Source organism: Rana temporaria, chromosome 1 (genome assembly GCF_905171775.1).
Source record: "Rana temporaria chromosome 1, aRanTem1.1, whole genome shotgun sequence".
In the NCBI taxonomy this organism is placed as follows: Eukaryota; Metazoa; Chordata; class Amphibia; order Anura; family Ranidae; genus Rana; species Rana temporaria.
This window is the reverse complement of record NC_053489.1, coordinates 178,842,588-178,855,889: the sequence shown is the minus strand read 5'-3', so window position 1 is coordinate 178,855,889 and position 13,302 is coordinate 178,842,588. Positions and strand designations below refer to the sequence as shown.

Below are 13,302 nucleotides of genomic sequence, written 5' to 3'. Positions count from 1 at the left end.
TCTGTGTGGAACCCGACATTACATTTTTAGGATCTCTCCAGTGTCTGGACCAGCTCAGAATATGAGTCACAGGAGTGCAAAATGAAGTGCACGCCTGTGATCCCCAGGAGAAGTGGGGCCAAAAGAACTTTGACCCTACTTCTCCTTTTTTAAAGTGGTTCTAAAAGGTTTAGGCTTAATGCATTTCCTGCATTAAGGTAAAAAATATTTAGGTAGCAGAATTGTAAGAATTGGGACGGGACACTTGCTAAAAGAGGAGTATCCAGAAACACGGACAAGGGACCCGAGAAGAGGATGTTCTGGGCCGCTCTGTGCAGTTCCATTGCACAGAGAAGGTAAGTATGAACCTGTTTTGTAAAGTGTTTGTTATTTAAAAAAAAAAAAAAAAAACTTTAATCTCAACCTGTAATGGAAGAGGCCCCTGTATGCAACTTGGACTTCAGAACCCCCAAGGCACAAAGGACTTTTTTTTTTTTTTTTTTTTTTTGAAGATAGGGGTACACCTTGTATGATCTACCACTATTAGATTTTCTGCAGATTTTTAGTGCAAGGGCCTGCCTGATTGCATACAAATTGAAACTGTTGAGGTTTGACCTTCATATAATATATGGTTTTGGTAAATCTGAAGACAAAAATCTGCAGAAAATCTAATCGTGTGTATGGTGTCTAAGGGCAGACCTCTGCACATTCCTTTCTTATTTTGCCTTTGAGGAGAGGGGTTGTGTGCCTTTCCTCCAATCAGCTTTCTTGGCTGTATGCCAATAATCCACTCCCAGTGCTAACCATTAAGAGAAAAACTTTAACACAAAGAGCACTTTCTAAAGGATATATACAGATGAAGACCGCAGATATACTGGTAAAACTTGTATAGGGAGATTTGTTTCATTTTCTAATGGTCTTGTGTAAGATGTGCTCAGTCTGTTTGCATAAATTTTACAGCAGTGCTGAAAACTGGGAAAATTCTGCATGATCAGTCTTTGTGATGATACAATGGGGGGGGGGGGGTGTTTGATCCCCTGCTGATTTTGTAAGTTTGCCCTCTGACAAATGATCAGTCTATAATTTTAATGGTGGGTTTATTTTAACAGTGAGGGACAGAATAACAAAAAAACAAAAAAGAAAAGCCTTCCTTTCAGAAAAGTTATAACTTTATTTGCATTTTAATGAGTGAAATAAGTATTTGATTACCCCTATCAATCGGCAAGCTTTCTGGATCCCAGGTGTTTTTCTATACAGGTAACAAGCTGAGATTAGGAGCACTCTCAAGGGAGTGCTCCTAATCTCACCTTGTTACCTGTATAAAAGACACCTACCTATCCACAGAATCAATCGGATTCCAATCTCGCCACCATGGCCAAGACCAAAGAACTGTCCAAGGATGTCATGGACAATATCGTAGACTTGCACAAAGCTGGAATGGGCTACAAGACCATTGCCAAGCAGCTTGGGGAGAGGGTGACCGTAGTTGGTGGAATTATTCACAAATAACTGTCAATCTCCCTCGGTCGGGTGCTCCATGCAAGATCTCGCCTCGTGACGTTTCAATGATCGTGAGAATGGTGATGAATCAGCCCAGGACTACAAGGGAGAATCTTGTCAATGATCTCGATGCAGCTGGGATCAGTCGCCAAGAAAATAACACACTATGCCGTGAAGGACTGACATCCTGCAGCGCCCGCAAGGTACCCCTGCTCAAAAAAAGCACGTGTACAGGTCCGTCAGAAGTTTGCTAATGAGCATCTTAATGGTTCAGAGGAGAACTGGGTGAAAGTGTTGTGGTCAGATGGGACCAAAATTTTGCTCTTTGACATCAACTTAACTCGCTGTGTTTGGAGGAGGAGGAATGCTGCCTATGACCCCCAAGAAGACCATCCCCCACCGTAAAACATGGAGGTGGAAACATTATGCTTTAGGGGTGTTTGTTTGCTAAGGGGACCGGACAACTTCACTGCATCAAAGGATGACGGACAGGGCCATGTACCGTCAAATCTTGGGTGAGAACCTCCTTCCCTCATTCAGAGCATTGAAAACGGGTCGTGGATGGGTATTCCATCATGACACTGACCCAAAACACACGGCCAAGGCTACAAAGTAGTAGCTCAAGAAGAAGCATATTAAGGTCCTAGAGTGGCCTAATCAGTCTCCAGACATTGATCTCATAGAAAATATGTGGAGGGAGCTAAAGGTTCGCATTACCAAACGTTGGCTTTGAAACCTTAATGAATTGGAGAGAATCTGCAAAATCCCTCCTGAGATGTGTGCAAACCTGGTGACCAACTACAAGAAACATCTGACCTCTGTGATGGCCAACAAGGGTTTGTCACCAAGTCATGTTTTGCAAAGTGGGCAAATATTTATTTCACTCATTTAAAAAGCAAATCAATTTATAACTTTTTTGACATACGTTTTTCTCACTGCTAAAATAAACCGACCATTAAAATTTTAGACTGATCATTTCTTTGTCAGTGGTCAAATGTACAAAATCGGCAGGGGGTCAAATACTTTTCCCCCCTAACTATACATGCACTGAAAATGATGTGATGTTCGTGGCCTCCCTTAAAGACCCCCTTTATCTTAGTTGACCCATATTGGTTTATACACTTTGGACAGCGCATGTTTACTTTAACATAATAGTAGGAAGCCCACCGTTGTATTTCACCAAAAAATATCTTCTTTCAGGAAAGAAATGCTGAAAATGCTATTGAAGCACTCAAGGAATATGAGCCTGAAATGGGTAAAGTGTACCGACAGGACCGGAAAAGTGTCCAGAGGATTAAAGCCAGAGATCTTGTTCCTGGGGACATTGTTGAAGTTGCAGGTGAGGTTTCACTTTTAATCGTAGTAAGGCTGGGTTCACACTACTACACTACTTTCATCCTACTTTGCTCTGTGTTCAATGTTTCCCTATGAGAGCGTCTTGTAGCGTCCTACACAAGTCGGTCCGACTTTGAAAATGCTCCCTGTACTACTTTTGGTCCTACATTGATCCTACTTCAGGCCCATTGAATATCATTGAAGTCGGACCAAAGTAGTATCCTGTTCATGAAAGTAGGATGGATGTAGGACCAATGTAGGACCAATGTAGCAGAGCAAAGTAGGATGAAAGTAGTGTAGTAGTGTGAACCCAGCCTTAAGGTAGGCATTGCACCTAAAAGGCTTGTTAGTAAGATCTTCTCAAGTAATAGTAAACTGCATAATTGCACTGCAATTTTGTTAGCTGAATTGCATGTTTTCCTGTATATTAATTTCATCTTCAATGCTTATATTTAGAACTGACGGTTTTGGTGCTGTGATCCCTATGTACACTTTAAATTTGGTAAATTTATTGCTTGAAGCCAAGCATTCTGCATGCTTGAAGCTTTAATATGTCTATAAATGTCAGGTTGCTTTTAAGAGCAGACGTTGCTACGATTTATTTCATGTCTGCCGCACTCACGTTAAGTTGCTGATGTATGTGGAGTGTATTGCTAATACCTTTTATGCTTATTATTGTATGGACTTTGCCATAGAATTTGCGGAGAGATGTCCATGTAGGGGAATGGAGCACCTCACACAGGGATGCATATCTTGAAATGGAATTCTAGGCCCTATGCCAATGACATTTGTATGTCGAAACCTGTTTGCCTTCTGTGACAGTGGTGAAAATGACTGACTGGTGGTCATAGATTTGTTTTATGATGTTCACAAGAAAGCTCTTTGGGTGTCGCATGTGTGTGGTGTTTTTAAAATATTTTTTTAATATAAACTAGTCTTAAGTAATTTTACTGTAGTACTGAGCACACACATAGCTAATGTTAGTGGTGTTGCAGGACAAAAAAAAAACACTATTCTGTAATGCTAGCCTTACAAGAAGGTTGCTTTTTTAAATGTAAAAAGGAGCTCTAGGAATCGTTTAGTTGGTAGCTTTTAAAGCTGAACTCCAGGATAAGCAAATATTGTCTAAAATTTGTCATGTGTATTCTTCCACAAATCCTGGTGTGCTTTTGTGTACAGTGGAACCTCGGCTTATGAGTATAATCCGTTCCAGGAGAATGCTCGTAATCCAAAGTACTCGCATATCAAAGCGAGTTTCCCCATTGAAGTCAATGGAAACTAAAATTTGTTCCCCATTGTCTTTAATGGCATGCAATACCGCATGTGGCCAGAGGTGGGGAGGCATCGACGAGCCTCTGAAAGGCCCGAGGACAACTCGGCTGACCTCGGGAACAGAGTATTTCCGATCGGTGCCGCTCTGCTCCAGCACCCCCCACCTCAGGCCAAAAGCAGTACTGCACACCGCTTTGGCTTGCATCCTGCTCGTTTTGCAAGGCAACACTCGCAAAACGAGTCAGGAATTTGAAAAATACAGTGCTCGTATTGCGAAACGCTCGTTAACCTTGTTACTCGCAATCCGAGGTCCCACTGTATTTATTTCTTTCCAGATCTGTGCAGCAATCCAGAGTAAAGCTTTGCCTCTCTGTAGGAGCTTCCTGTAATAAAGGCTAATCACTACTGCTCTCTTTTCTGCATGGTGACTGGTGTCTCTGCCCCTCCTGTAGTTTTCTGTAGTGGGTGGGGTCAGCTGGGTCCCTCCCATAGTTCTGCTCCCTGCACATGCCATGTACAGCACAGTGATGTCACTGTTACTTTTTTATAAGGTGATCATGGAATTTGTAAAGTTGTTTTGTGCACACAAAGTAAATGTATTTTAAATACAATTATAATAAACTGTGTGTGTGTGTGTATGGTATGTGTGTGTGTGTGTGTGTGTGTGTGTGTGTGTGTATGTATATATGTGTGTGTGTGTGTGTGTGTGTGTGTGTGTGTATAATTTGTGTTCAGCATTAAATCATCCTGCATGCAAGACCGTGTCATTTTTAGTCAAGTGTTTTGCCAGGAAAATTATGTTTTTTTAGTTAAAACAAAACCTAATCATTTAATGCTAGGAACAGATTCTGCCTTGGGCGTTTTTTTTGATGTGAATGAGCAGTTGTTTAGTAAGCATCTAACAAAGATCTGCTTGTATACGGCCAAGTAAAGGCTGCATTCACACCTAGGCGTAGGCAATAGCGTCGTTTTCCGGCGTTTTTTTTAGGCGTTTTTTTCGCGCGTATTCATGCTAATATGCGCGTTTGCATACAGCGTTGTCCGACGTTTTTGTACTTAGACGTTTTTTTTTTAGCCAATAGGAAAAACTATCATCTTTTCATCACTTGTTGCTATGTTGGTAGATTTTTTTAATCTTCTGCATGGGCGACAAGTTCTATTGACAAAACGCCCGTAGCAAACGCTTGTTGTCGCGCAATACACGCGTATCTGGCGTTTTACATTGATTTCAATGGAAAACCAAAAACGCTCAAATACGCGCATATCGCGCGTATTGCGCGACAAAAAAGGGTCCGGAACTTCTTTTGACTACAGGCGATGCGCGTTAGGCGCATCAGCGTGCAGATGTGAACCATCCCCATTGACTAACATTGTATTTTGTCCCTCTGGCGTTTGTTCGCGTCGCGCTACATGCGACAAAACGCGAAGGTGTGAATGGGGTCAAAGTGTTTTGTTGAAGCATGCAGTTGGCTTTGTCTGCAGTTTTTACATTTTGACTTGCATGTCTTCACTGTGCTTGTTGGAAGTTAACCTGACTTTGATATTTTATTTAAAGGGTTAGTTCACCTACAGATAAGTGGCATCTGTAGATAAAAACAAACTGTGCAGTGACTTAAGTTGAATAATGCACTTGCTATAGGTGTAGGCCATTTCCGTACCTCATGAAGCCTGGCTGGAAAATGCTTAGGATGCTGTTAGGGGAGGCCCAGCTGTTACTGCTCACCTCTTGAGGAGTGAGCTCTCAGACTCGGAGCTACTTCATTAGGGAGGGGAGAGAGAGCATGTGAGGGGGTTTGAATCCGAGAAAGGGGTTCACTTTTAGTGGTGAATAGCAATAGCTGGGTCTCTTGGCAATGTCCTGGAAATTTGCAATTGGGCTTCACAAGGTATTTTAATAGCCTACACCTTTAGCAAGGGCATTATTAAATTTTGGTCAAAGCTGTACCGTTTGTTTTTATCATTAGCCAGCTTTTTAGTAAAGATGAGTTAGCTATGCCTCGGTTGACCCCTAAACTGGCCGTGGATCGCAACGCTGCCAGTCCTTGTTTTCCGCTTCGGGGACAAATCTGGACAGAATCTTTGTCTGAATTCGGCCCTCAAACGGAGGCAGAGACATGTGATCCGGCTCCATAGAGAGCCAGTCACATTCTCCCGCTATGCGTATTGGATGCAGTGAAACACTGCATCCAATTAACATGGGTGTGAGCCCAGCCTAAAGGTTGAAGATTGCTAAAATATCCATTTGCTGTCAGATGCCTGATTTCCCATGAAGTTCATGGGGTTGGTGAGTGTGTTTTTTTACTAAAAGGGTAATGTTTTTGCTTGTATAATTATTACTAACTCTTTTTGATCTCTGGGCACTGTCACAACAATTACAAACTGCACTCTACAGTGTCATTGAGGATTGTACTTTTTCTTAGTTTGCCTAAGGCCCCTTTCACACTAGGCAGACTCCGTCTCAGCAGAGTCCGCCAGCTCAGCGGGAGATCTCTCCGCAGATTTCCGCTGAGCCGGCGAATGACAAGTCCCTCTCTGCTCACTGAGCAGGGAGGGGCTTGTGCAGTGCCGCTGTCCTCCTATGGGGAGATCTGATGAAAAGGGACAGCTTGTCAGTTTTCATCAGATCTCACCCGTTCCGCCATGGACGGATGGGGACTTATCACCCTCTGTCCGTGTGTGTGTGTGTGTGTGTGTGGTGTTTTTTTTTTTTTTTTTAACGAATCGGCTCTGATGTCAGCGGACATGCCTCCGCTGACATCCGACGCTGCATAGGATTGCATGGAACGGCCGTTCAGGTCCACCGTCAAAACTGACAGGCTGACCTGAATGGTCCGATCGTGTGAAAGGGGCCTAAGAAGGTAGCTGGTCTGTATTTTAACATCAGAGACTGAAAAATCTTGTAGTTATAAGTGCTAGGCGTAGGGGGCAATGGAACGCCCTTCATCAGATCTACTGCTATGGATGTGTGTAGGCAGTGACTGGGTAGCAGAACACTCCCCTGTCATTGTTGGTATCCACACACTTACAGAGAAAGTAAACCCAGGTATTAAAAAAATTAAATAAAAAAACACCTGCAAGACAAAGGCATAAAGGGCTAGTATGCATGGCATACTGGCTCATTATGTAATGCTCACCTCCGATCGCAGGCGGCCTCTTCCAACGCTGAGGCAGCCAACATTTGCCCGGGGGTTACTTCCACTTATCGCGGCTGCGATGACTTCAATCCCGCACGGGCAGTGATGGCACAGCCTCAATGAGGAACGGTACACTACAGTGTGCCGTAGACCGCGCCGCTCCCCGTGTGTTTAGTAACTATCTCCAAAACGTGGAGGTTTAGGAGATATATTAAGCACATACAGGTAAGCCTTAGTCTAGGCTTATCTGTAGGTTAAAGTGTTATCTCCATGAAAATGGAGATGGCCACAGGTCAGTTTTCATCTCTACAAACCTGATGCAATTTACTTTTCACTGCTTGGCAAACTGTGCCATGATTGAAGAGGCTCTGAGTTTTACAGACAAGTGCGACAGACTGACCAGAGGCAGACTCGGTAGTAAAAATAAATGCAGCAGAGCTGTCCAAAGATCGTGCTATCTCCACCAGCATCTGGCTGGCGCAATCAAAATTTGTTGTTCTTCCTCCTGACTGATTTTTTTTTTTTTTTTTTTTTTTTTGCATGCCTCCTTTTTTTTTTTTTCACTACTCGAAAGAGAACATACATACTAAGCAAAGCAGTATATAAGCCCCTCTGTTCTAGAGCGACCATACGCTATTAGATTATTGTTTTTTTGTTCAGCTAGCAGACAGAACAAAAGAAATAACAGATTCCTCCATCTACACTATACAGTGCAGATGGACTAATTCCCATGTGTCTACTCTTGTATGTTCACAGATGTCGGTCAGAATACCCAAATGCATCTGCAGGAGGGGGTCAATGGGGCCACCCACTAAGGGACTTTCCATCAAGTTTATCTGAAACCAGCCAAAGTTTATACAGTATATGGCCCGTTTAAGAGCCAAGACACTAAAGTTTGTCTACAATTTCACAGATTCCTCCATCCATGTGATGGTCTGCGCTGACATTTACAGGAAATTGCTTCCCTGTATTATTGTGAAGGATGCAATACAGAAATAATTACCTATTACAGAGCAAGGTGCAAAGTAAAGAGTATGTGTTAATTTTGTTATGAGTTGGCCATTCTACATATTTTTTAAAATTTTGCCTGGTACTTTCAGAATAAATTGGGTTTACATTAAATTTACATAGAATTTACCAGGAATTCCAGTAAAACATTTCTGAAATCTACTATAGCCAATATATAGATATATCTAGATAGATTTGTGTGCTTAGTAGTTTCCTGTTGATTCTGCCAGTGCTGCTGTTTAGCCTTTATTTTCTCTCCCAGGCTGGCCCATGATGCTGAATTTGCAGCAAAATTGTCTGTCGCATCTCTTAATTCCCCCACCCCCCTCATTAGTGACGTCCTTGTGCCAGCGCTATGGCTCCCTAGGCATTGTTAGCGGGGGGATAGTTCTGTGTATGCAGAGTATGTCACCGTCCACCTGCTGCAGAGGACCAGTTTTTAATGTTTGGGAGCATATTTATAAAGCTGAATTTCTAAATATAAAAAAAGCGTGCATTTATGCTTATTTTTGATGTGATTTGTTTATTTCTTCAAATGTGTACAGTTACCCGGGATGCAATGGCTACTGCATCTGGCCTATGTGCAGGGATTGCCTTGTCACTGATGCTTTTTGTGCAGATTGACTGGTCTTGTGCCTGCCCCCTGTAGTAGGACTTGCCAGGTCCCTGTCCCAGCTCTGCTCTCTGCACAGGATGTATGCAGCACAGTCATGATTTTCACTGCTACTTTTTACATATTTGGGTTTTCAAAAGCATTTTTTGCACACAGTGGCTATAGAGGTGTGTGTGTGTGTGTGTGTTCATTTATTATATATATAATTTTGCAGTGCCTGGAATTCATCTTTAAAGTGAAACTAAAAGCATGACTTTTTTCCATTTTGGATATAGTAAGGGCTTGTTTACACACCCACTTTTCTCTCTAAAGAGCGATCAACATTCAGGTCACTTTTCAGAAAGCATTTGACAGGCAGTGTGGAGATGCATCGCCTCCTCGCTGCCTATTTTAACCCCCTAAATACCATATCCCCATGTATGCCGTGTGCAGTTGCAGGGCTGGTACTGTGCAAACCATGTTCATTGGGCAGTACTGAATGGATGGGAGTATAATTCCTGCCACAGGCATGAAGAAAAGCATCACAGCCATGGTATGTATACAACCCCAACTGCTGCCTTTGCAGCAAAAAGGGTAGCAGTTGAAGGGTGGTAAAAATGGCTCAAAACAAGCCCTAGGAGGAGGATTCTAGCCCCTGTCAGTTTGGGTTGATATATATATATATATATATATATATATATATATATATATATATATATATATGAGAGAGAGAGACCCCCCCCCCCCCCCCCCATTGGTGTCCTCATTGGAAGACTTCTCTTCCATTCCAGTGGAAACTCAAGATTCGGCCTTTTTTCTTTTCCAGGGTTAATGGTAGATGGGACAAATACAGAGGGTAAATCCCATTCATGGAGGAACAGACAACTATAAAACTGACTTTTAATATAAGGACACTTTCATGTCCTCACGCAAGCCGATTCTTCAACCTGCTTCGGGTGCATGGGCCAGCATCTGTCGTAGGGGAAACCGGAAGTAGTGTTGGATCCTAGTACAAACCCATGTGAGCATGCCCTCCAGGAAACTGTCACCTGTACTGGACCAATCATCTGCAGCCAATAGGCATGTATACACTCGGCTGCAGGGCATGAAATGCCTTGGACACAGGTGATTGGCCCAGTACAGTGACCGCTTCCTGGTGTGTTTGGACTTGGATTTAAACATACCTGTACTCATCTCTAATAACCAGGACTAATTTTTAAGGGGTAACTAATGCCCTGTATGAAAAATGCCGCTATCGGATCGTTGGTACAGAGCTTTCGAGAGCCGATCATGACAGTTCATACGATGTCGGATCGTATGATTTTCGCTTTTAATCAGTACAGCTGTTGTTCGAAAATGCAATACAAATGCATTTCAACACATGACATCACTTCCGAATTTTTATTCTGTCATATGAGAATTTTTATGACTTTAGTAAACTCATCAGATTCGATGTCTGATTAACATGCAAAAAAGGTAATCTCATCGTGTGTATGGGGCATAAACCCTCCTATCTTTTCAGTCAAGGGTGCTGCCATCTTGCCTCTGTTTCATTTGTAACTGCCATCTTGCTGCACATCAGTGATCAGTTGTGATACCAGCCATTAATTGGTCTGACCATTTGGTTGAAAGCACAACCAAAGATGACAGTTGGCATTCCCAGCATGCCGCGAATGTAACTGTTTTTGAAACTTAAATTAATGGGTTTAGTTCTGCTTTAAAGAAGGGGGGGGGGGAGAAATACCTGATTGGTAACTCACACACACCACTATATAAAAAGTTTATTATAAAATTTGATAAGTAGATTAGTATTTTTTGTTGGCGGTAGGGTATGGACTACTTTTGATACTGTCCCATAGAGGTCTGCCAAATACAGTCTTTTGCAAGTGATGGGGTAGCTACATTGTATGCATTGCCTGCGATAATTTGGAATGACCTTTGTGTGACTTGTTGGCTATTGCTGACATAGTAATGGGTAAAATTTGCCAATGGGATTGGCAAGAATGCAATTTGGATAGCACACTGAACTCTCATCTTGCATCACTGAGACCCCATCTAGTGGGAAAACACACCACTTGTTCATTTTTAATGGCACCTAAAAGCGGTGCGGTTGTTGCAATATAAGTCGCATTGCACAAAGCTTGTTGTTGAAAAAGGAGCAGGAGCTTCTTTTGGGCGACTAGCTTCTTGTGATGCAGTTTGCTGCAATTGCCACGCCGCAATTTATTGTGGCAGAACGTGTTTATGTGCCATTTACAAATAATTGGCACACGTGGTGCGTTTTGCCATTATTTCAATGCGATTTGGAATTGTTGGCAGAATCGCCATGATCCCAAATCGCCTAGATCTGAACAGGGCCTGAAGACAATCTTTCCTGTCTTTAGGCACTCTCAGCAAAAACTTTCTTGTGTGGTCATCAAGAGGAAGCTGAGTTTGTGCAGCAAAACATCTTCATTCACAATTTTGTTCATAAGGGTATTACGTAGTCGGGCAGCAGAAACCTACATGTGTGATTGTAGCGCTAGTGAAGACCCGAGCTGAGAAACACTCCACTATATTAAGCCGCTGGGTTGCTTTCACACGCCATTGACTGCTTAATAAGTCTGCATTGCAAATCGAATCTGCAAGTTTACATTTTTGCTCTCTGCTTTACAGAAAGTGTGTCCAGTTTAGTCAAATATAAAAGGCCTTTGTTACAAGCTTTTCAGGTTTGTGATTAGATATTCATGGAGTTTAAGAAAAAACAGTGAGGTGAAAAAGGTATTCGATTCCCCTGCTGATTTTATACGTTTGCCCATTGCCAAATAATCAGTCTATCATTTTAATTGTAGGTTTATTTTAACAGTGAGAGACAGAATAACAAAAATAGGGGTCTGCTGCGGGTGAGGACCGGTGGACTTCCTTCCTGCGCCTGGGAGCTGGGTGCCTCTAAAAAGATGGTATTTTTGGGTGAAACTCCATCGGCACATGCGGATACAGTGAATATCTCCTAAACTACAAGTTTTTAGGAGATATTCATGGTACCTACAGGTAAGACTTATTGGCTTTCCTGTAGGTAAAAGTGGCGTAACAGTAGGGTTTACAACCACTTTAAGAATGCAAATCTCAAAACAAGCTATTACTTGTAATTGCATAAGGGCTCCCTCTAGGGACTGCTTATACTACAGGGATATGGTACGGTGTAGAGAAGTTTGCTTTTAATGCAGGGTCATTTATCTCTCTCATATAGCAGAGGGTTGTTTTATTTTTTATTTTTATGTTCCAATAATGTGTAGTTGGCAGAGAGATTATTTTAGGTATAATGCCCTTCCTAGTATTTCAGCCCTTAGAATGATTATTGCTTTGTTAAAGAATTAGTGGGTTTATTGTGTGTTTTTTGTATGATACAACTTCTAGACAGTTTTGCTGTGCTCAATCTCAGCACCTTCATAAGGGCTGTTGTATGGCCTCATTTTGTGATGAGGTGATGTATTTTATTTGGGGGAGGGGAGATATCATGTTTTGGAAATGTGAGATTAAAGGAGATCTCTACTTTTGCTGTAAAATAGCAAATATCTACTTGTATTTAATTTGGTGGTTAACCATTTAATTTTTGTATAAGCTAGGACCTAACCCGTGGATATGCAGTTGGCTAAAGGATAGACACCAGAGTGTAATTGTAAATGGGGTTCACTCAAAATAGAGACCAGTGTACCGCAAAGCTCTGTACTGGGTCTTGTTATCTATAAATTAAATAGAAGTGATATAACTAAAGGTTTCTTGGGCAAGCTATGTCTTTTTGCTGATGATACAAAGGTGTATAATAGGGTTGACATCCCTGGAGGTGCCTGTAACCTGGAACATGATTTGTCATTGCTGTAAGATTGGGCAAAGCAGTGTAGACTGCAGTTCAATGTTTCTAAATGTAAAATAATTCACCTAGGGGGGAAAAAAAAACAATACCTTGAGAGTACAACATTGGGGGTACAGTGTTGGTCAACACTACAGGGAAAAAAGGGGGGGGGGTTAACGAAACAACAAAATGGGGGGGGGGGGTGGAGCAGACCTTTTTAGATTTCTATAGAGATGGTTTGTTTTTCCCCTATGCAACTTGGGAGTTAGGCTCCTTTCACATGTACGGATCCCGTGAGGATCTGTACATGTCCACGCTTGCTCAGTGGGGGTCGCTCCGTTGATCCCCCGCTGAGCCGGCAGATGACAGGGCGGTCCCTGCACAGTGAACACGGACGCTCTGCAGACGGATGGGGGGAAAAATAGGACTTTCCTCCATCTGCAGTATTGGAGCATAGCAGACACTGAGTCTGAGATGTTCATCTGCTGACACCCGCTATCACATAGGGATGCATGTATGTCCGTATTTTATCCGAAAACAGATGGATGAAATACGGTCCGCTGGTCTGAAAGGGCCCTTACACTTTTAGTTACACATTTCTGCATAAAATCTGCCATGCTACAACTGTATCAAAATGGTTTTATAATGGT

General features: G+C 42.3%; 1 protein-coding gene across 3 annotated transcripts in view; it reads left to right on the top strand.

Annotated features, from left to right (window-relative positions):
• Positions 1 to 13,302, top strand: part of ATP2A2 (ATPase sarcoplasmic/endoplasmic reticulum Ca2+ transporting 2) — an 85,100-nt gene that overhangs the window by 12,572 nt on the left and 59,226 nt on the right. For all 3 annotated transcript variants that reach the window (XR_005748103.1, XM_040346772.1, XM_040346759.1), the window contains exon 5: positions 2,680 to 2,818. Coding sequence is in view for 2 of the 3 variants with exons in the window: in XM_040346772.1 (XP_040202706.1) it covers positions 2,680 to 2,818 (139 nt within the window). In the remaining variant the exon portion in view is untranslated. The remainder of the gene's footprint in view (positions 1 to 2,679; positions 2,819 to 13,302) is intronic.